The sequence below is a fragment of the Capsaspora owczarzaki genome (genome assembly GCF_000151315.2).
Source record: "Capsaspora owczarzaki ATCC 30864 unplaced genomic scaffold supercont2.1, whole genome shotgun sequence".
Taxonomy (NCBI): domain Eukaryota; class Filasterea; order Ministeriida; family Capsasporidae; genus Capsaspora; species Capsaspora owczarzaki.
In genome coordinates, this window is record NW_011887292.1 from 431998 (window position 1) to 452391 (window position 20394).

General features: G+C 54.4%; 5 protein-coding genes across 5 annotated transcripts; 4 read left to right on the forward strand and 1 right to left on the reverse strand.

Moving 5' to 3' along the window:
• Window positions 1-18: 18 nt before the first annotated feature.
• On the forward strand, window positions 19-1772 carry CAOG_00120 (hypothetical protein). Its single transcript, XM_004364934.2, has 5 exons — window positions 19-352; window positions 473-535; window positions 647-675; window positions 769-1379; window positions 1494-1772. The coding sequence occupies exons 1-5, from the start codon at window positions 37-39 to the stop codon at window positions 1690-1692; spliced, it is 1218 nt and encodes a 405-aa protein (XP_004364991.2). The 5' UTR covers window positions 19-36; the 3' UTR covers window positions 1693-1772.
• Window positions 1762-7018, reverse strand: CAOG_00121 (N-acetylglucosamine-1-phosphate transferase). Its single transcript, XM_004364935.2, has 9 exons — window positions 6924-7018; window positions 6545-6634; window positions 5767-6310; window positions 4969-5621; window positions 3394-4868; window positions 2637-3260; window positions 2381-2540; window positions 2153-2265; window positions 1762-2060 (listed from the first exon to the last, which is right to left on the reverse strand). Exons 1-9 carry the CDS (start codon window positions 6963-6965, stop codon window positions 1886-1888), a joined length of 3876 nt encoding a protein of 1291 aa, XP_004364992.2. The 5' UTR covers window positions 6966-7018; the 3' UTR covers window positions 1762-1885.
• Window positions 7019-7165: 147 nt separating this feature from the next.
• CAOG_00122 (DNA polymerase gamma) lies at window positions 7166-12206 on the forward strand. The gene has a single exon (XM_004364936.2). It carries the CDS (start codon window positions 7222-7224, stop codon window positions 12133-12135), a length of 4914 nt encoding a protein of 1637 aa, XP_004364993.2. The 5' UTR covers window positions 7166-7221; the 3' UTR covers window positions 12136-12206.
• Window positions 12207-12920: 714 nt separating this feature from the next.
• CAOG_00123 (acetoacetyl-CoA synthetase) lies at window positions 12921-16683 on the forward strand. The gene is made up of 9 exons (XM_004364937.2): window positions 12921-13164; window positions 13924-14027; window positions 14130-14247; window positions 14345-15169; window positions 15267-15389; window positions 15532-15771; window positions 15861-15989; window positions 16081-16292; window positions 16395-16683. Exons 1-9 carry the CDS (start codon window positions 12945-12947, stop codon window positions 16527-16529), a joined length of 2106 nt encoding a protein of 701 aa, XP_004364994.2. The 5' UTR covers window positions 12921-12944; the 3' UTR covers window positions 16530-16683.
• Window positions 16684-16795: 112 nt separating this feature from the next.
• CAOG_00124 (hypothetical protein) lies at window positions 16796-20360 on the forward strand. Its single transcript, XM_004364938.2, has 7 exons — window positions 16796-16960; window positions 17135-17221; window positions 17472-17735; window positions 17975-18476; window positions 18740-19804; window positions 19922-20154; window positions 20243-20360. Exons 1-7 carry the CDS (start codon window positions 16817-16819, stop codon window positions 20303-20305), a joined length of 2358 nt encoding a protein of 785 aa, XP_004364995.2. The 5' UTR covers window positions 16796-16816; the 3' UTR covers window positions 20306-20360.
• The last annotated feature ends 34 nt before the right edge of the window (window positions 20361-20394 follow it).

Here is a 20394-nt window from a genome sequence, read left to right on the forward strand (position 1 = left end):
CTCAGTCCTTTTATTCATTGTTTGCTGAGTGTTGCAATGACGCTGGTCAATCTGACAACCAGCTCGCCCGTGTCGTTCGTCTCGCTGCTCGGGATTACGCCGCAGGATGTCTCGGCGTGGTTTGATCCGTCCGCTGCATCTGCTTCTTCTTCGTCCGCGTCCATGCTCGCAGACACATCAGCTCACGGGGTGTTTGGCACACTGGTCTGGACGCTGACTGCGCTGTGGACGCGTCTGGGCGAGTTGGCAATTGCAATCCCGCTCAGCTCCATCATGCTGTTTGTCCTCGTCGCGCCGCTCGTGTACTACATTCTGCGACCCATCATCAAGCTGGAGCTCTTGCATCATATTGGTGAGTGCAAATCCCAACGTGACGTGTGGTCAAACCCATTCATTCACGTTGTTTTGTTTCTTGTTCATTCCTTCATTCTCTACGATTTGGATGGATGAACGTGATGACTTTTTTTTGCAGCCAAGAACGGTTCGAGCAAAAAGACAGTCTACGGATCATTGTTTGCCTATTGTGTTCGAACGGGTACGTCGGAGTCTTGCGCGCAACGTGTGACCTCAGATGGTTGGCATTTTGGTCGGTGTTTTTTTCCATTCTCAAACCGCGCACTTTTGCATGTCTTGTCAACTTTGATAGAATTACTCGATGATGCGGCCTTGCATGAGGTAACAGAAACCATTCAAGTTGGCATGTATCGGCTTTTGCTTTGGTTGATCACAGCGCGTCATTTTCACCTCAATCTGTCCCCTCCAAAATAGTTGCTGGTTCTTGCGCACGACATGGTCGACGTGCGCTCGGAATCCGAGCTTGAACTCTTCCACCGATACCTCTTGAGTTTCCTGTACGTGATCATCTTCCGAGACCAAGTCGACGGCAGCTTGCGCGGCATGTTTTTGATTGATCGCGAACGAGGTCAGAGCTACAACGGCAAATCCTTCACGCTGTTCAAGACCGGACTTGCCCTGTTCAAGGCCTCCAACCGCGGCGGACCTCTCATCTACCTTGCCTTCTTTTACTTTTTCATCAAGGAGCTCATCTGGCACCCGTTCACGCCGCTCTATGGCGTGTTCAAGTGCTTTAGCGTGAAGAGTTATCTCATGGCCAAACGCTCCTCGGAAAGCGTCTGGCCACAGGCAGGTGTCCCGACGCCTGCCTGGGAGCAGTCCCTGATTGACTCGTTTGGCGTCAAGACTGCCACTGGACAAGAAGTGTACGATCCCGTCACCGGCGTTATCAACCGCACCACCACTGCGCTGCGACCCGACGTAGCCCCGATTTCCGAAGAGGATCTCAAGAACCCCGACATTCGTTTCTTTGCCGAGCGCAATCCCCGTTGGGACCAAGGGCATCTCCTCGTGGTGCTGTACAAGTAAGATTGCGAGGTCTTTCGTTTTTCGTTTTTCGTTTGTTTTTTGTTTCGATTCTTTGAGTCGGTTGGATCGAGCTTCCGTGTTTCTGATTGCCATGTTTGTTGCACCGACAGAATCACCTGGGGATGTGTTTTCAAGAGCATTGTGGCCATTCTACGAAAGACGTTCCGCGTAAAAGCACAACAAAAACTGCTACGAATTCAAAGCAAGCACCGGCTGCTTCGAAGTCCCTCCGTGAAAGACCGCTTTGAACAAGCGAGAAGGGTCACGGTTGTAGATCCCCTCACCAACTGCCAAGCAGACACTCATTGAGCGGGCCTTGATGTTGCACCTTGTCGACATCTCTGAAAATCACATAGAAACCAAATACAATGAACAAAATCTGAAACCAATGTGATATTGTGTACTTGGACATCAACACGAGAACACCATGACAAGAAAAAGAAATCCACAAACAAACAAACAAAAAAAAAAAAGATCAAAAAATAAAATGCCACCAGTATTTTCACACACTCAACAGCTTGCGCGAACGAGACTCCCGTCGGAACCATTGCCAGCGAAGCCGCATTGCCTGGAAGGCTCTTCGAACGCGAGAATGGAAGAGAACCGCGCCTACCACGGCAATGAGCGCGCCCAGCGCCATGTGATACAATGTTCTCCTCCAGGTCATGGCACGTTGCCTATGGGAACGAACGCAATACAAAGGTAAGTACATTATCATCGCGATTCGCATCGAAACACGCAGCAGTAGCAGCAGCCAGCAAGCCGTTACCATTCGCGAAGTTCGCTGGCATGCAAAAAGCGGTTTCGAGTTCCTGCTGGCAGCTCAAAGGCCGATGGCACCGGGAAGAGACCCTCGTAAAAGTCGCGCAATGCAGCAACAATCTGAATCATCACGCGCCCCCAAAGTCAACGTCCCGACTCGGTACAAGTGAGAAAAGAGCGAGTCAAAACAAAATCACAAGGCCCAGTTTCATCGATTGCAATTCTAAGAGCATGCCTTGTAACTGTCGTTCTTGCTGTGATCAATGTTATCGTTGAGGCAGACAAACTTGTTGCGTGCCTTGCGAATCGAATCGAGCTGCTTGTAGACGTGCGTCAGATCGTCACGAATCATCTTGAAGGCGACGTCCTTGCCTTCGCCATCAAGAATTTCATACCTGGATGGCGACAAAAGGACAAAAAGACAGACGACAATGGTCAGTCATCTACTTGGTCAGGACACAGAAACCTCAAAGGACAAGATTGTCTCTTACTTGTAGTGCGACCGCTTGGCATCCTGCAGTTTGCGCAAAATTGGAGGGCACATTTGCAGTACGGCGGCGGTGATTGGGGGTGCATCCGACCGGAAATGCAGATGATAGGTGTGATCATCCGCGGGCGGTGGTGCGATGGGAGATGCTGAGGGTGAGGCGTCGGTGCTGGCAGACGCAGCGGAAGCAGCCTCGGCGGAAGCACGCTCGTCGCGTTTGGCTCGCAGCGCCGCCTCTGCACGTTCTTCAACACTCAGAGCGGGCCCTGACGTTGCCGGGACGGATGTGCTTTCCGGAAGTGGGGCTTTGCTCACGGGCACTGAGCCGTTGGTGTGTGCCGATTCGGTTGCCAAAAGTGTAATGTTCATGCTGCAATTGTACAATGTGCCGAACAGCTGCTCCATCACGGTTGCGGTGATGGGCAGGTCATAAATACGCGCCGCGAGGTTGCGAACTTCGTTGGCATTGAGAGCACCGTCGTGATTGGTGTCGAAATCACCAAAGATGCGCTCAAGATTGAATTCTTCAGGATCGCCCATCATGTAGTAAAAGTACGAAAAGCCATACTGCATGTCGTCGGAAGCTCGGAGCTTGTGTGAAGACGTCTTGTCGAATTCCTCGGGGAACCTATCGACCAAAAACCAGAGACAGCGTTGAAATTCAGCACAAAAGTCACGAGACGACCAGCAAAGACAAAATCAACTTGAACAAACAGCAAAAAAAGCGGTAACCAAATTCATTTGGGAGAAAATGAACTCACGTTGCCTGCAGATCGGTCATGATGTGGCGGTCAATCATGTGCGGCATGTGCGCGGGAACCTTGCGCGGGATGGCGCCAAACATTTTGTTGTACAGCTTGTTGACGTGTTTGAGCGAGTCTCCGAACGTGTCCAGCAGCTTGCGCCCAGTCGCACGCCCTTCTTGGTGCAACTGTTGGCGACGAAGTGTCTGGCGAACAGCTCGCTGGAGATCATCCAGATGCACGTCGTCCAACAGCAGCAACTCTTCCGGCGACAGATGCTTCTCCCAATCCAGCGGGAACATGCGCTGCTTCTCCCAGGGGAATTTTCCTCGGTAGAATACCTCGTCCCGGTCGCCAAAACGGTTCCCGTGCTCTGCCTCCCATTGCTGCACACTTTGTTGCAGGTCATCGGCGAGCGAGAGCTGCTTTTGCTTGGCGTTTGCAATCCAGTCAGCCACAAAGCGCTCGTCAAAAGTGGGTTCATCCTGTTGCTGCCGGTGATTGGGCGTCTCGCGAGCTCGCTTTTGGCCCAATCCGGTTGCCCTTGCGCGCTCTAGCACAGCCGCTCGCGCTTGTTGCAGCACACTGTCAGATTGAGAGGATGTAGCCACGCCGGCAGCCGCAAGCGCGCCAACTGCCAGTTGGGCGCTGTCGAGCCATTGCAGCTTGCGCCCACCGGCAACCGTAGAGCTGTTGTCGAACGCGTAGCTGTCTACGCCCGCGTCCAGAGGGGTGGCTGGCTTGTCGACAACATGATCGGGCAGCAAAAGCAGCGCTGTCATGCGTTTGATAAATCCGCGCTCGGTCAGGTCGCCTTGAACATAACTCTCGCGGGTCTCAAGCATGAGCGTCAAAACGTCTGTCGACACTACGGCAAGGTCCAGATTCGGGAAGGTCCGTTCAATCAGCAAGTCGACTTCTTGAAAGGTGGGGTTGGTCGTATTCGACGAGGAACTCGAGGGAGTGCCAATTTCCCAGTAATTCAAAGGGATTTCGTCGTCCTCGTCCTTGACGGCTATTGCAGATGGGCTCGGGGAAGGCGTGCGGTCTAGGAGCGAGGAGGCAGATGTTGGAGTCGCAGCGCTAGTGCCGTTCAGAGGCGTGGTGTGGTTTGTTGAAGTGGTTTCTTGCGCAGTGGAAATGTTCTTCGCTGGAAGCATATTGAGGGGCAAGATTGGCGGGGGAGACATAGTGAGGTTGACAAACAAGTCGTGGGCCAGCGACAAATGGTCTGGATTGGTGACTGTGGCCAGCAAAAAGTGCTTGGCGACGGTGGTGCCATTCACTTCTGCAGCCACCGTGACATTGGTGACCTCTGCTGAAACGTTGCGGTGGAAGGTGATGCTCATGATTTTGAACTTTTGCGAGATGATGGCCGTGCGTACAGCCACGCCATTGTCGTGCGAGCCTTCCACGATTTTGGCATCGCCAAAGTGTGATCGAAGGTTGATAAAGATGGCGGGGGTGTTTGGCTCGACCACAATATAATTCACCTATCCATCCGTGGCAAAACAGCACGAGCAGTGAGTCTTACATGTTTCGACTTGGAAAAACACACACACAAAAAACACAGTGTCACCGAATGGTACAAACCTGCTCGGTTAGGTTGTAGCTCAAAACCTCGTCTTGAATGACTTGCAATCCACAGTCGCCGCCATCAAAGCCGCAGGCCAGGTTCTTGCAGGGATTGTCGCAGTATCGATCTCCAATCCAGGTGTCGGGACATCCAGGCGCGCAGAATGTGGTGGCGCTGGCGGAGGTGGTGCTACCCGTCCAGCTGCCAAATCGGCTGTTCTGCGCTGTTGTCACGTTCGTGCAATCTCCATTGTCCCAATCGCAGGAGCTGACGTTGCACGCAGCGTCGCAGTACTTGTCGCCCAACCAACTCGAGGGGCACCCTTCGTTGCAGTTGGGAACGGCCCACGAGAGGTAGACCTTTTGGCCGTTGGCGTGCGTGTAAAAGTCGTCCGGCCACACATCGCTGCCAAACATGACATCGTCGTTGAGATAGATGAACTTGTCAGACAAGCCCGGAATGCGATGAATGTGGCTCTCGATCGCGGGAGAGCTGAAGGTGGGAAGGTGTGTCTTGTTCACGAAAATGTCCTCGTGTGTGATGAGGTGCATGCGAGGATGGTCCAAGTTCAGCCAGTTTGGAATCTGGCCGTTGGTGACCACGTAGACATTTCTGACCCAAGGCGCGTGGGTTTCGAGCGATCGCAAAGAGAATCGGAGTTCTTCGTTGTCTGTGGCATTCAGCGCATATATGGCGCAAAGGGGCAAGAGTGAAGGCATCACAGCAGCTCAGCAATCAGCACGACTCGGATGGTGCAACAATGGCGAACAAAGAAGAAAGAAAGAAAGAAAAAACTCGCGCAAAAACACCCTTACCTTGGAATCGACTCGCAGACGCTTCTTCGCTTTCGGTGACGACGGAGGCATTCGATGCGGCAGGAGAACCAGATACAGTGGCATTCATGCCGTGTATTGACGACGCCGGCGAGGTCTCAGACGCGTTCAAAGATGATGACGGAGTGGCGGCGAGTATTGACGTGGCGAGCTTGGCTTCGTGCAAGCGGCGGTTGAGAGCGTGCGACTCGGCCACGGCCGGAGCGATCGAGACCGAGCCAAAGCTGCCATCCACGCTCGCACCGTCTACCAGAACCTGACTGCCGTTTGCGTCGGTGCTAGCCAGCAGCGTGCCGTTGGCAGCAGCAGCAGAGAGGGCGCGATCGGGATGAGCTCCGGCAGCCAGCGCAGCCTTGACGCGCTTGAGATCAGCAATGAGCTTTTCGTCGCTTCCGTTGACCCATGTGTATACAATATCGATCGGCATTGGCGAGCACAGTCTGGCCTGGAACGATCGGCCCGCCAAGTTGTCTGTGAAGGCCGAGAATCGCTCCTCGTACTTGGCCGTGCTCCACTCCATCCAGCTCTGCACGAACAAGCATCAAAAAGTGAGTAAAGCAGCATGATGAGTTTGAGCATCCATGCCGTCGAGTCGATTTGGTTGCGTGTGAGACAAGGAGGGGGGGGGTTGGTTCACATGATTGCCAACTCAGCCATTGCTGTAGAGTCGCTCCATTGAAGCCGGATGTCGCCATCGGGGCAAACGCAAGCCAAAAGCAAGTTCCTGTTTGAGATTCTGCATCGGTTGAGAGAGACTGACCTCGCCAAAGTGGAGCGCCGAGACGACGAGCATGACGAGCGAGACGAGGACGAGCACGACGCCATAGCGCGCGGACAGGCACGAGTAGACCTGCAGTCAACCACCACGAACCACCACCCCCAAAAGGCATCAAAAGCAAAGAAAGAGATAGAGTCAGTTCAGTGCAACATCAAGCAGTGGCAGCAGTTCAGCAAGCGCAATGGTGAGGCAAAGCGGACCAGCTCATGTGCTTCTCAAATTTGTCCTCGATGTTCAGACGCTCGCTCGTCTCTGCACATGAGCAAGTGTGCTATTGGGGAGACATTTGGGAATAGAAGAGCAAAGTGGTGGAAGGAGAGCGGAGGAAGAGGGCGGAGGAAGAGGGCTCCAGTGCACTCACCTGCCGCTGCACGAGTTTGCGCAGATGCTGTTGTCCCGCCATCGCGGAGTCAAAAGAAGAAGGGGAAATAATAATAAGAATGAATAAACACAAAGAAAAAAAATTGAATAGACTGTCACCGGATTTGGGGGAAATGCGAACGAAACTCAGGATCTCGGACAGCTCAGGTTGGTGTGAAACAAGGCTCCTGTAACAATGTCAAATGCAGGTCATTGTTCAAAAGTCACTCTTTTTCTTTTTGATTTCCATAGTTCGGCATTGTCTGTCTTAGAAGTTTTGGGCGCCAACCTTTTTCCAAATGCTGAGTGCTGCGTTCATGCTCGTCTCGCGAACGCAACGAGTGCAGTCCGTTCGCTCGTCGTGTCTGGTTGCACAGCAGCGTCTGATGCATCATCATCATCCTCATCATCATCAGCAACAGATGCAAGTGGCCAAGACCAAGCCGCAACCATTGCTGACGATCGCCGCCTCGTGTCTTGGCAATCTCAACATCCAAGCCAACCCGCGCCGTGGTGCCGCGTCTGCTGCTGCCACTACAAACACTACAACCACTAGCACTACCACTAACACCAGTACCAACGCGAGTCCGAGCCAATCGCCGCCAACAGTCGCCCAAGCCAAGCCATCCCTCTCGAGTAGTAGTCCGCTCGCACGCTCCAACGAGCTCAACCTGCAGATGCTGTCCAGGCCGCTCCACGAGACCGTGTTCGGGACGCAGACACCCCAGGTGACATGGCTGGCCGAGGCGCGCGCACACCTCAAGCAGCACGGACTGGCAGACAAGGTGGCCGACGTGATGCCAGAGATTGACTGGGAACTCCCGCCATTGCAAGGCGACACGATCGAGGAGCACTTTCGCAAAGTGGGCGCCGAGACGGCCGCGCCGTATCAGCAGTATGCGATCGACTATGCATCAGCCGCGTATCAGCCCTCTCCGACAGTCGACGCGTGGCGAGCGTGGCCGCAGGAGGTGCAGGAACCCGACGCGGTGATTGCCCCGTTCGAAAACGACAACAACCATCAACCATCACGCATGCCGCGGTTGCCGTTTGCGCGACATGTGCCAGGATCGAGCACCGACGATATGGTGCCGATAGAGCAGGCAATACCGCCCATGCCCACTCGCTGGTCGCGCGCGGCAGGCTGGACGCGAATCGGTCGCGACGGCGTGGTCACGCAGGTGCCCTACCCGGACTTGTCCGAGACCGCGCTCACGTTTGACATTGAAAACTGTGTCCAAGCTGGTCCGTACCCCATCATGGCCGCCGCCGTGTCGGTGAATGCGTGGTACACTTGGGTGTCGCCACAGTTCCTCCCGTGGTTGGACGGGACTGCCAACAGCACCACGCCCAATCCGAAGATACTCATCCCTTTTGGCAATGTTCGAAACGTCGTTCGGCCCGATGACCGCGACGCGAGCAGCTCGGCGGCACCAACTGAAGGAAGCAACAACCCCCGGCAAATTGATCTGAACAGTGTCGAAACGGTGACGGGCCCGCCACGCCTCGTGGTTGGCCATCGCGTCAGCTACGATCGCGCGCGCATTCTCGACGAGTACTTTATTCGCGACAGTGGGCTTCGTTTTGTGGACACGGCCAGCCTGCACATGTGCGTCACTGGCGAGCGTCGCGAGCGCGCCAACTCGCCGTTTCCCAAGCGAACGACCCTACCGACGAATGATCTGGCTGATTCGGGCTCGCTCAAGGACTTGTGCCAGTTCTATCTGGGCGAGGAGGTCTCCAAGGACGCGCGCGACATTTTCGTGAATGGCTCGTTGCAGGACGTGGCGGATAACTTTGAGCTCCTGATGGCCTACTGCGCCAACGACGTTCGGAGCACCTACCGTCTGTACGCCAAGCTCCTGCCCGCGTACATGCACAAGTGTCCAAACCCCGTCAGTTTTGCAGGCATGCTGGAAATGGGCAGCTGCTACCTGCCGATCGACGCGACGTGGTACAACTTTATTGCGCAGGGCCAGGCCATGTACAGCGAGAGCTCGGGTCTTGTCAACCTGAGTTTGCAGCAGATGGCAACAGAGGCGCTGGCTCTAGCACAGGTCGACCCTGCGACAGGGCGGCCCAAGTACGAAAGTGATCCGTGGCTGCGCAACCTCGACTGGCACGCCGAGCCCCAGCGCATGACCAAGGAGAAGCGCAACAAGAAGGGCGAAATCACCGAGCCTTCGCGACCAGTGAGCAAGCAGCGCTTGGCGGGCATGCCCGAGTGGTACAAGGCGCTCTGTCCCACGGGCTCCGATCGACCGGAAAAGCTCACATCGCGAACCATGGTCACGCCGTATTTGCTCAGGCTTGCGTGGCTGGGCCACCCTGTGCGCTTCATCAAAGGCGAAGGCTGGGGCTTTGTGTTGCCGGCCAACCAACCACGGCCACCTGGCGTTTCAACGTTGATGCGCAGGTTTTTCCAACTTGATTCTTCATCTCCGACCGAGAAGGAGGAGGAGGAGGCGGCGGCGGAGGAGGAGGCCGCGGTGGCTGAGGATGACGAGTTTGCTGAACAGCTTGAAGTCTTGGCGGGCGCGGATGCCAACAAGGACGATGCTGACATGATTGACAATGTCTCCACCACCATCACCACCACCACCATGGACAACATCGACCACGTGAACAACACACCAAATACAACCACAAGATCAACAACAAAAACAAAAACCAAACCAGCAACCACCGCCGCCGCCGCCGCCGCCGCCAAGAAAGACCGAAGCCACTTGGAACCCGTTCTGTTCAACGACAAGACCGTCCCAATAACTGTGCTCCACGGGCAAGAGCCCGATTGGCTTGTCTTCTACCGCATTCCACACAAAGGAGGCGAGACAGTTCGCTGTGGCTCGCCTCTGGCCAAGGACTACTTGAAGGCGTTGGAAAAGGGCGTGCTGACGTCCCAGTCGGAGACGGCCTCCAAAGCGCTGGCGCTCAACACCATGTGCGCGTATTGGGTGGGTGTGAATCGGCGGGTCAAGTCGCAGTTTTCCATTCTGCAAGACATGCTGGCCGCAAGTGGCAACGCCTTCCCAGTCGATCCGAGCACGGTGCCGTCTGACTGCCTGCTGCCGCCGTCCACCATCTCGATGGGCACCGAGCCTCGCCCTCCGAGCAGCCACGGCCAGGATCAAGCGTCTCAGCTGCGCCAGGACTTTGGCGCCATTGTGCCTCAGGTTGTTTCGGCTGGCACCATCACGCGGCGCGCAGTTGAGCCAACGTGGATGACTGCCAGCAATGCAAAGAAGAATCGCCTTGGCTCTGAGCTGAAAATCAAGGTGGTGGCTCCGCAAGGGTACCAGCTTGTGGGTGCCGACGTTGACTCTGAAGAATTGTGGATTGCCGCCTTGTTTGGCGACGCTCGATTTGGGCTGCATGGTGCCACTGCTCTGGGCTGGATGACGTTGGCAGGCAAGAAGAGCGATGGCACAGACATGCACTCCAAAACCGCTGCCACCCTGAAGACGGATCGTGACCACGCCAAGATTTTCAACTATGCGCGCATTTACGGAGCGGGAATGTCGTATGCCCAAAAGCTCCTCAAGCAGTTTGATGCCTCGCTGAGCCAGGAAGAGGCCGACAAGCGCTCCAGCGATCTGTACGCGAGCACCAAGGGCAGGCGAGACGGCCAAAGTCGCTCGCCGTCCCAGCCCACGGGCGAGTGGCGCGGTGGATCCGAGTCATACACGTTCAACAAGCTGGAGCAAATTGCAACGAAAAACCCGCGCACGCCTGCGCTGGGGTGCGAGATTTGCAACGCTCTGCATCCGAACGTGATCAAGGGCGAGTTTGCGACCACGCGCGTCAACTGGGCGGTGCAGTCGTCTGGTGTCGACTATCTGCACCTGCTGCTGACCTCGGTCAAGTGGCTGGTGCAGCGCTACAAGATTGACGCCAGGCTGTGCATCACCATTCACGATGAGGTGCGGTTTTTGGTGCGCGAAACAGACACTCTGCGCTTGGCCCTGGCCATGCAAGTGGCCAACTTGTGGACGCGCGCCTTGTTCTCGGCGCAAGTCGGCGTGTACGACCTCCCGCTATCCGTTGCCTTTTTCAGTGGCGTGGATGTAGACCACGTTCTGCGCAAAGAGTCCAACCAAATCTGCGTCACTCCGTCGCAGCCAGTCCCCCTGGCCCTCGGTCGGACGCTCGACATTCAGCAACTGCTGTCTGAAACGGACAATGGAAGCTGGCTGATTCATCCGCCACCGACACCCACCGACGCAGCTGCTCAGCTTGCTTCAACGAGTGTTCGCGGTCTAACGCCGGCTCGGACCCTTCGGCCAGCACCGCCCAACGCCCACTTTAAGCCCGAAGTCAAGAAAACATCCGCAAAGGCTCTTAAGGCGGCAAAGGCACTGCCGACGACAATGACCGTTGAGGTGGATGCGATTGACGAGCCGCTGGACGATGAAGATGCGGAAGATTTCATCATGGAGCAAGGGCTGTCTGCGGAAGCGCTGCGTCAGCGGGTGGACAAGGCGTTGGTGGCCCTGTCTGGCTCGCAAGACACGGTTGCTGAAGACACGGTTGTCGATTTCGATGAGGCGCTGGAGGATGTCGGGGCTGCGATTCTAAGCGCAACGGAAACGCCCACCCACAACCAGTTTGCGTATCGTCCAAACTGGCTGAAATCGCGAGTGCAAGAGAAGGGCGCTGTTCGAAGCGCTGCATCAGAGGTCAAGGGCCGTTCAACAGCAGCAGCAGCAACCAAGTCCACTGCTCCTGGTGCATCGACATCAGCAGCCCAAGCAGCTGCTGTAGCCCCACCTCTGAGCACCGCCGCAAAGCGCACTAGGCAAAAGACGGTGGTGGTGCAGGTTCCCCATCCCGATTCCAAATCCGCGTTCGTAGTCAAGAAGCCCGTCGCGCGGAAACCGCGTGCCAAGACTGCTGATGCGACTGCTGCAGAAAAACCGTCCAAGAAAGTCAAGGATGAAGCTGACGCCACTCTGACGAAAAAGTCGCGCACCAAGCTGCCACAGGAAGCGTCGCCAACGGTTGAGCCGGAAGCGGCTGCCAAAGTTGACGCTCCCAAAGCTGCGGCAAAGTCCAAGCGCTCCAAGTCAGCGTCAGAGTCCACTAGTTCCGAGTCTGTCCCAAAACCAAAGTCGTCCACTCCCAAAACTGCGGCAAAGTCCAAAGGTTCCAAGTCTGAGTCGGCGTCCGAGTCTGCCACAAAACCAAAGGCTTCGCGTGCTCGGACGACCAAGTAAATGTCATTGCGTTGCTTGTCGTGTATTCTTTCCTGTTGGTGTGTTTATAAATACAAGCAGTTTGACATCCACAGTTGTTGTGCTGGCGTTTCAACTCGTCCTTTTCCCCCAGAGGACTCGTGTGCCCATATTTCAGCCAGAGTTCAGACTTTGTCTACACCAGCCAGACTCAGACTTCCAGACCTGTGACGCCGCTCTGGCTCGTTGCTGCGATCGCTTGGAGCGGAGCATTTTTCGTTTCGATGGTTCCAACAACACAAAACACGCCTGCACGTGAAATGTCCATTTTTCAAATCACGCTGCTTCCTTGAATCCGATGCGCTTGTTCATGCATTTGGCACGCCGTTTTCCAAGCCAAATGTTTCGTTTGATAATGTCAACAGTGCATCGCGACCAACACCCAAAAGCGGTTTCAATGTCAAAGTCGAAAGATCAGTTTTCATTTTTGTTTTTTGGTAACTTGGCTTTTTTTTTTTTTTTTTTTTTTTTGTTCTTGAGCTGTGTTTCACGGTGCCTTTCGTTGCACGTGTGATTGAGCGCGCCAGAGTGTGATGGGCACTGGCACCCTGCCCGCAGTTCGTCATGCACGGTCGCTACACATCCAATTCCCCCCTCACAAACTCAATACCAAAGCAGGCAGACCAGCAGGAGGGAGAGTGTCGAAACGAGAAGGAATCCCAACTCACGCCACTTGCTTTCCTAGTGTTCCTTTTTTTTTTCTTTTTTTTTTTTTTTTCCATTTGGTCTTCCTTTCCTCCCAACAACGTCGCCGTCTCACTGTTGCAGCTTGGTTGTTTTATTTTTCAGACATGGTTCAACCCACCGCAACATACCAAGAGCCGCTGTGGCGCCCGCGTCACCACGCGCACCATCATCATCATCACAAGCACCACGCTCAAACGCCGACAGTCGTGACTGAGCAACTCGCTGATGTGGCTGCCGCCGCCGCCACCGCCGCTCCTCCCGCGCGCCCCACGCAGATGGAGGCATTCACTGCCGCCGTCGCTGCCAAGCGCGGTCTCACTTTCGGTAAGGGCCTTCGTCGTACGCTCCAGCCCTTCCTGCATCATTTCGTTTCAGTGACTCGCAATGAGGTGATTTTTTTATCCTCTTTTTTTTTTTTTCTTTTTTTTTTTCAACTGAGGCGTGACTTTTTGTATTTTATTCTTCTCCTTTTGGTTTTTTGCTGTTCCTGGACGACCCAGCGACGCCGCAGTGTGAGGAAGAGGAAGAGGAAGAGAAAGAGAAAGAGGGCGCTGTGAACCAGCAGGCATTCTCAGCAGAAGCGCTGTGAGCGAATGAGGACGGGATAGGAAGAGAGAAGGAAAAGTAGGAACCCAAACCTGATTCATTGCACTTTCGCCCCCTCTCTCTGTTTGCATGACGACAATGGCGGGGAGCAGTTTTGTCGAATGGCCGGCGTGTGGAAGGGAAGAGTTGGTACAAGACGAACTCAGTCAATGCTTGTGTGGAGTGTCAATATTATTGGCGATGCACGGGGGCAACTCGAACGTCCACCGCTGAGTTTGACAGCCCCCACCAATGAGAGTAACAAGCCGAAAAGCGTCATGCATGACCAGCTGTCGCCTCTTTGAAAGTAGAGTTTTGCCTTTTCGTGGTTTTTTTTTCTAGTTAGTTTTGAGGGGTGGCGGGTGATGAGAAAAGTGCGCTGCATGATCAAAAGTCACGAACCAGTCGCTTTCGCCCCAACAAAAGCGGAACGTCAATTCCGACCCACCCACCCTCCTCAACACTCGACTTATCTTTGTCCTTGTCACTTTGCAATAGACTCGTACGAGAGCCTGCGCAAGTGGTCGGTCGACAAGTATGACGAATTCTGGGGTGACCTCTGGCAATTTGTCGGTATCAAGCACTCCAAGCCTTACGAACAGGTAACCAACGAACGCCATTGTCCAACTTGCGCCTCCCGTTTGGTTGTGGTTTTCTCAACGACACAAACTCTCGTAACCTCTCCCCCCCCCGCTTTCGCACAGGTCGTGGACATGACAAAGCAGCCTGTGGACGTGCCCGAGTGGTTCCGCGGCAGCCGCCTCAACTACGCCGAGCACCTGCTTGAGCACCCCAGTGACAAGGTTGCTCTCATCGGCACTGGTAAGCGACAAGAATGGCAACAGAAGCGAATGCGACACGCGTCAGAAATGACTTACCTTTTCCCTTCCCCTTTTCTTGTACTTTGAACTCGACGCAGGCGAAAACACTCCGCCCACTCGTTATACTTTCGGCCAGCTCAAGGCGCTTGTTTCGCGCATTGCTGCTGCCCTCAAGAAGCAGGGCGTCAAATCCGGCGACCGCGTCGTGGGTTATGTGCCCAACTGCATTGAGGCTGTCGCCGCCATGCTGGCCACCGCAAGCCTTGGTGCTGCCTGGAGCTCGACCAGCCCTGACTTTGGCGTCAAGGGTGTTGTGGAGCGCATTAGTCAAATCTCGCCGCGCGTTGTCTTCTCTGTGAATGCCGTGCACTACAATGGCCGCGTCCACGACCACACTGAAAAGCTCGACGCCGTTGTGCGTGACTTGAGCACGGTTCAGCGCGTCGTAGTGTTCCCGTTCGTTCAGGAGCACCCGTCGCCCATGCTCCATGCCAACTGGGTCAGCTTTGACGCCTTCCTCAACGAGGCCTCCTCTCCCACTGAGCCTGCCCCCGCCCTGGTGTACGAGCAGGTCCCCTTCAACCACCCATTATTCATCATGTTCTCGTCCGGCACGACTGGCATTCCCAAGTGCATGGTTCACTCGGTCGGTGGAACGCTCTTGCAGCACCTCAAGGAGCACAGGCTGCACGGCGACCTCACCAGCGACGATGTCATTCTTTACTACACGACGGCTGGCTGGATGATGTGGAACTGGCTCATGACTGCCCTCGCTGTTGGCGCGACCGTTGTGCTGTACGATGGCTCTCCGTTTATCCCTTCGCCCAATGTGCTGTGGGATTTGGTGGACGAGCTTTCCATCACCGTTCTTGGCACTGGCGCCAAGTGGCTTGCCGCCCTGGAAGAGAAGAAGCTTGTGCCAAGTGAGGAGACTTGTTTTTGTTGTTTTTTGATTGGATGATGGATTGAATGCATTTTTCTAACTTTGTGCTTTTTGTTTGTTTGGTTGTGTGTTTCCAGAGGAAGCTCATCATTTCAATAGCCTCCGCTGCGTTCTGTCGACTGGCTCGCCCCTCAAGCCCGAGTCGTACGATTACGTGTACAATAGCATCAAGCAAGATATTGTTCTTGGCTCGATTACTGGTAAGGCCTTTGTTTTTTGTTTTGTTTGTGTTTTGTTTGTGTTTTGTTTGTGTTTTGTTTGTTTGCTTTCCTTCGAAAACCAGCTTTACGAGTCGCTGTCGTTCACACAACTAAATGATGTGGTGTGTCGTTCGTTGAACAGGTGGCACGGATATCATCTCTTTGTTCGCTGGCCATCACGTCTCATTACCCGTCTACCGCGGCGAGATTCAATGCCGCTGCCTGGGCATGGACGTCCAGGCCTGGGACGACGACGGCAAGGAGGTCTTTGACGTGGCTGGCGAGCTTGTTTGCGTCAAGCCATTCCCCTGCCAACCAGTCTTTTTCATTAACGACGATGATGGCAAAAAGTACAAGAAGGCGTACTTTTCCAAGTATCCCGGTGAGTGTGGTGATTCAACTTTCTTGTGGTTGTTTGTATGTTGGGTTGTTCAACGTTTTGTGTGCTCACATGGCGACTTTCGTTCGTAGGCGTGTGGTCGCACGGCGATTACATGATGGTGAGCTCGCAGACAGGCGGTGTCGTGATGCTCGGTCGTAGCGACGGCACCCTCAACCCCGCCGGTGTCCGCTTTGGCAGTGCTGAAATTTACAACATTGGTATGTGACGAATTCGACGGGCTGACAATGAATGAGCAAGACAGCAACGAAACTCTGTTACTAACAAACACCTTTGGGTGGAATTTGGCAGTCGAGCAACCCGAGCTCTTCCCCGAAATCCTCGACGCGCTTTGCGTCGGTCAAAAGATGGGCGCCGACGAGCGTGTCGTGCTCTTCTTGATGCTGCGAAATGGCGAGTCTACTCTGGACAAGGCGCTGCTGACGCGCATTCAATCAACAATCCGCGCGCAACTGTCTGCACGTCATGTTCCTGCCATTATTCTGCCGATTGCAGATATTCCGGTCTGTATTGTTGCTTTTTTTGCCTGTGGTTTGGTTTGCTTTTTTTTGTTTGTTTGTTTCATGCACTCATTCTCGCTCATTTCTCTTGTGTCTGCCCGCTAGTACACGATCAATAACAAGAAAGTCGAAGTTGCAGTCAAGAAGATTATCTCAGGCGAGCCTGTGACAGAGCGTGGCGCTTTGCGAAACCCTGACTCTCTCGATCTCTATGCCAACCTTGCAGCGTTGGCCTTGTAACTTTGAAAGCTGTTGGAATGTTTGATGTTCGTTTCTTTTTGACGCATGGTTTTCGTCTCCGGTTTTTTTCCTCTTTATTGAATTGCTTTTGCATTTGCACTTGCATTGAGTGTTTGGATTAAGTACAAAAACAACAAACCGATTGCTTGCGATATTCTTCCATGTCTCTTCCAGCACGCAACAATCTGCACAGTTTGCAATCATGCTGCATCCAATGCCAATCTACCTTTGTGAGATATGATCTGCCCGCTCAGTCTTTTGTTTGTCGAGGATTTGATTGAATCGAAATGGAAACCTCGTCGCCGCCGCTGTCCGAGTCGATGCTGGAAGTCGCGACCAACCGACTCCGTGAGCTTGTGGATCAGCTTGCAGGCATTCGCGCTGTCATCATCAAGAGCGCGCCACTGTCCCAGGAGCGAGCCCAGGCCGAGGTACTCAAAACGCACCCGTCAACCGTGCTTCTTGATCGTTGATCGCTTTGCTCGTTCTCCAGCCACAATTGTGCTTTGGCTCCGGATGCTGATCTGTTTGTTGCATGAATGAGGGAACGTTCACGTTGCTGACCGTTGGCTCTTCTTGGTTTGGGATTGTCTGTTCTGTTGTAGAGCAATGCACGCCCAGTGGCGACGCGGCTCTCGCTGGCTGTGCTCGAAGTCAAGCGGCTCAACCGACTTGCTGTCAACCACACTCGCGTAAGTGTGTGCAACCTGTTGCAGATGATAGTGTTTTGGGGAGGAGGGCAAGGGCCTGAGGGAAAGCAGAGGAACGAGACAGTCCCCCTCCAAACGAATCCAGCGCGCGGTGGATTGCTTGTCGTCCCGACTACACTGGTCTGACGTGAACTGGTGAACGTTGCGATGGTGCGCTGTTTGTTCTGGCCTTGTGTTTGGGCCATTTTGCGATCGACCGGACATCCGGGGCACAAAAAAAAAACAAAAACAGGGAATCAAGGAGGCCACCGAGAAGCGAAAACACGCTGTGGATCGCGAGCACCTACGCCTGCAGAATCTGCTGTATGAAAAGGCCCATTTGCTGCAAGAGATCGAGCAATGTCGGGAGTACGCATCCATCCACGACACCATGGAGCTTGTCTCGGTGGAGGAGCTCTTGGCACACCAGGCCAACAACCCTGCCTCGGGAAGCAACGCGTCGGCCATGGACACCTCAACTGACAAACCTGTCGACCGGCAGGCTGCAGATCATCAGGTATGGAAGGCGTTTGAGCATGTGGGTGGAGTGTCAGGCTTCAGTGTCGAGGAGGAGGCTGACTCTTCACCTTTCCCCACCTGTTGCTCTTCGCGCTCTCTCTCTCTCTCTCTCTCTCTCTCTCTCTCTCTCTCTCTCTCTCTCTCTCTCTCTCTCTCTCTCTCTCTCTCTCTCTCTCTCTCTCTCTCTCTCTCTCTCTCTCTCTCTCTCTCTCTTCCCCCCTTTCACCTTCCGCTTAGACCACCATCGCGCGCCTGGGCCTCGAACTTCAGCTCCGAAAAGAACTGCATGACAGTGTTCAAACTCTGAACAAGCGACGCTTGTTGATGGATGACCGGTTGAATTCGCGCAACGCCGTGCACAACAAGCTACCAGCGCAAATTGAGGCCTTCCTCAAAGGTGCCGAGCCGCTGCGAACCGAGCTGGCGGGCTCGGCCATGGATTCGCTTTTGCCTGCCATTCTGTCAGGAACTCCGATGCCAGCAGCGACGTTCGGCAACGCCGAATCGTTGAAGAAGCAACTCGCGTCGCCTCAAGTGCTGTACTACCATCAGCATTTGCTGCTTCCGCGCCCTCTCTTGATTTTGTTTGTTCAGCTGTGCGGCTACCGCGAAGCTTTCAAAGACCACAATGTGTCTGTGTCTATCGAGGGCAACCTGCTTGATGCTCGTGCCATGCCTCGCGGACCTACAGCAAATCTGGATCTGCTAGAGTCTCTCAAAAAGAGCGCTGCGGAGCACGGTATGTGTGTGTGTGTGTGTGTGTGTGTGTGTGTGTGTGTGTGTGTGTGTGTGTGTGTGTGTGTGTGTGTGTGTGTGTGTGTGTGTGTGTGTGTGTGTGTGTGTGTGTGTGTGTGTGTGTGTGTGTGTGTGTGTGTGTGTGTGTGTGTGTGTGTGTGTGTGTGTGTGTGTGTGTATGTGTATGTGTATGTGTGTGTGTGTGTGTGTTGCTCACCCTTTCTGCTTCTTCTTCTCGTTTCCTTGGTTTCTTTACTCTTTGCACAGAGGCGAAATTGGCCGCTGCCGCGAGTACAGCCGAGTCGGGAAACGCTGCATCAGCATCGACATCGGCCAGCAGCGGCACATTCGCCAAGCCCCTCGCCGTCCCCGCTGGCACTGCTGCTAGCGGCACCGGCGCCCTTGGAAGTCATGTGGCGTCTTCGGTTTCGACTGCTTTTGCGAGCAACTCCGTCGCCAACCAGCTCTTCCGCCGCCATCCGTTGCATGTGTCGGTCAAGATTGGGCATCGCTCCAACACGTCGGTGACCATCGAGTTCTTTTACCTCGTTCATCTCAACATGGTGACTTGCCGTCCTGTCATTGACAACACTCGCAAAGAGTCTGGGTCCCGCGCTCTCAGCTCCAAGGTCTTGGCCGCGCTCTTCCCGGATGACATTGGTCGTGTCTCTCCCAACCCGAGCGCAGGCTTTTTCTTTGCGCGATTCGGCGTATCGGCGTCCTTCAACGAGTTGCTCCATCCGTCCGAGTTTGCGTATCGCTGGGCACAGTCGATCTGCGGACTTGAAAGTGCCACATTGCCCGTTGACGGTGCCGATGCAGCTCAGTCTGACAGCATTCAGTACCAGTCTGATGCGCTGGAGACTGGCCTTGCGCAGGAAATTTCTGCACGGCGTCACGTCATGTCGGTGGTGGACACGATTGCCAATCGTTTGGGTGCGCGGCAGCAGCTCATGACGCAGCTCTTCCAGCTCGACAGCGGCAAGCCAACCGACAACCTGCCGGTAACCTTCCCGCTCTTGGAGACCTCGCCCAGCAGCAGTATTCCGCGCATCAAGTCGACCAATGTCACTGACTTTGAGGCAATGAAGGCTCTGCGTCCCCGGTTGCGTCGAAAGACTCAAGGCGAGGCCTCGGCAACAAACCCTGTCGACGCGGATGGCAACGAGCTTCAACCAGCTGAAGGCCGCGATGAAGATGAGGATGGCTCTCGCGCCATGGACACGGAGGATTCTGACAGCGCTGCCGAGGCTTCTGTCGATGCCCTGCCAGTCTGGGACGCCGACTCGACCTTGGCGTGTATTTCTGCGAGCTTGCAGCATGGATCCGAAGGTATGTAGGAGGATGATGGGTGCTGACCTTTGGATCAGCGTCTCACTTGTAAAGTGTCTTGATCTCACTTTTTTTTTCTCACTTTTTTTTTGTTGTTGTTTTTTGGTGATTGACCAGTGCTGAAGGCGGTGATTTGCCTGCCCGTGTCGTACCCGATCAAGCCAAGCGTTGTGCGAGTCGGATTGGTCGGGGCAAAGGTCACGGAGGCGTTGACAAGCGATCCTTCGTCAGACTTGGCGCAGCAGATTCTCGATCTGGAACATGTTCTCAACGTACAGCTGCCTTCTGCCCTGAGCTCGACACCCGGACAATCATTGATGCTGTTTTCTGTCCAGATTCGTGCACTTCAGGTCAGTACAGAGAGCGAGCACTGAGACTTTTTGAACTGCCATGGACCCTTTTCTGATTGAAGTTTCCTTTTTGTTTCTTTGGGCACAGGCTGCGCTTTTGAGCTACACGACATCAAGTGGCCAGTCTCTCCAAGCGACGTTCAATCAGTAGATGGAATTGTTGTTGTGAATGCTCAACCCAATACATGTAGCCCGCTTTACCTTCAAAATTCTGAGCTACTTTTGTCGTGTTTTTTTTTT

Bases quoted from the DNA above. Each gene is read 5' to 3' on its own strand.
- CAOG_00120 (XM_004364934.2), top strand. From the start codon at position 37: ATGACGCTGGTCAATCTGACAACCAGCTCGCCCGTGTCGTTCGTCTCG. The intron at 676-768 runs GTAACAGAAACC...CCTCCAAAATAG, and splicing joins ATGATGCGGCCTTGCATGAG to TTGCTGGTTCTTGCGCACGA. The intron at 1,380-1,493 runs GTAAGATTGCGA...TTGCACCGACAG, and splicing joins CTCCTCGTGGTGCTGTACAA to AATCACCTGGGGATGTGTTT.
- CAOG_00121 (XM_004364935.2), bottom strand. From the start codon at position 6,965: ATGGCGGGACAACAGCATCTGCGCAAACTCGTGCAGCGGCAG. The intron at 5,622-5,766 runs GTAAGGGTGTTT...TGAATGCCACAG, and splicing joins GTCTGCGAGTCGATTCCAAG to ACAACGAAGAACTCCGATTC. The intron at 2,061-2,152 runs GTAACGGCTTGC...TCGTTCCCATAG, and splicing joins GCCAGCGAACTTCGCGAATG to GCAACGTGCCATGACCTGGA.
- CAOG_00122 (XM_004364936.2), top strand. From the start codon at position 7,222: ATGCTGAGTGCTGCGTTCATGCTCGTCTCGCGAACGCAACGAGTGCAG.
- CAOG_00123 (XM_004364937.2), top strand. From the start codon at position 12,945: ATGGTTCAACCCACCGCAACATACCAAGAGCCGCTGTGGCGCCCGCGT. The intron at 14,028-14,129 runs GTAACCAACGAA...GCTTTCGCACAG, and splicing joins ACTCCAAGCCTTACGAACAG to GTCGTGGACATGACAAAGCA. The intron at 16,293-16,394 runs GTCTGTATTGTT...TCTGCCCGCTAG, and splicing joins TGCCGATTGCAGATATTCCG to TACACGATCAATAACAAGAA.
- CAOG_00124 (XM_004364938.2), top strand. From the start codon at position 16,817: ATGGAAACCTCGTCGCCGCCGCTGTCCGAGTCGATGCTGGAAGTCGCG. The intron at 17,222-17,471 runs GTAAGTGTGTGC...AAACAAAAACAG, and splicing joins TTGCTGTCAACCACACTCGC to GGAATCAAGGAGGCCACCGA. The intron at 17,736-17,974 runs GTATGGAAGGCG...CCTTCCGCTTAG, and splicing joins GGCAGGCTGCAGATCATCAG to ACCACCATCGCGCGCCTGGG.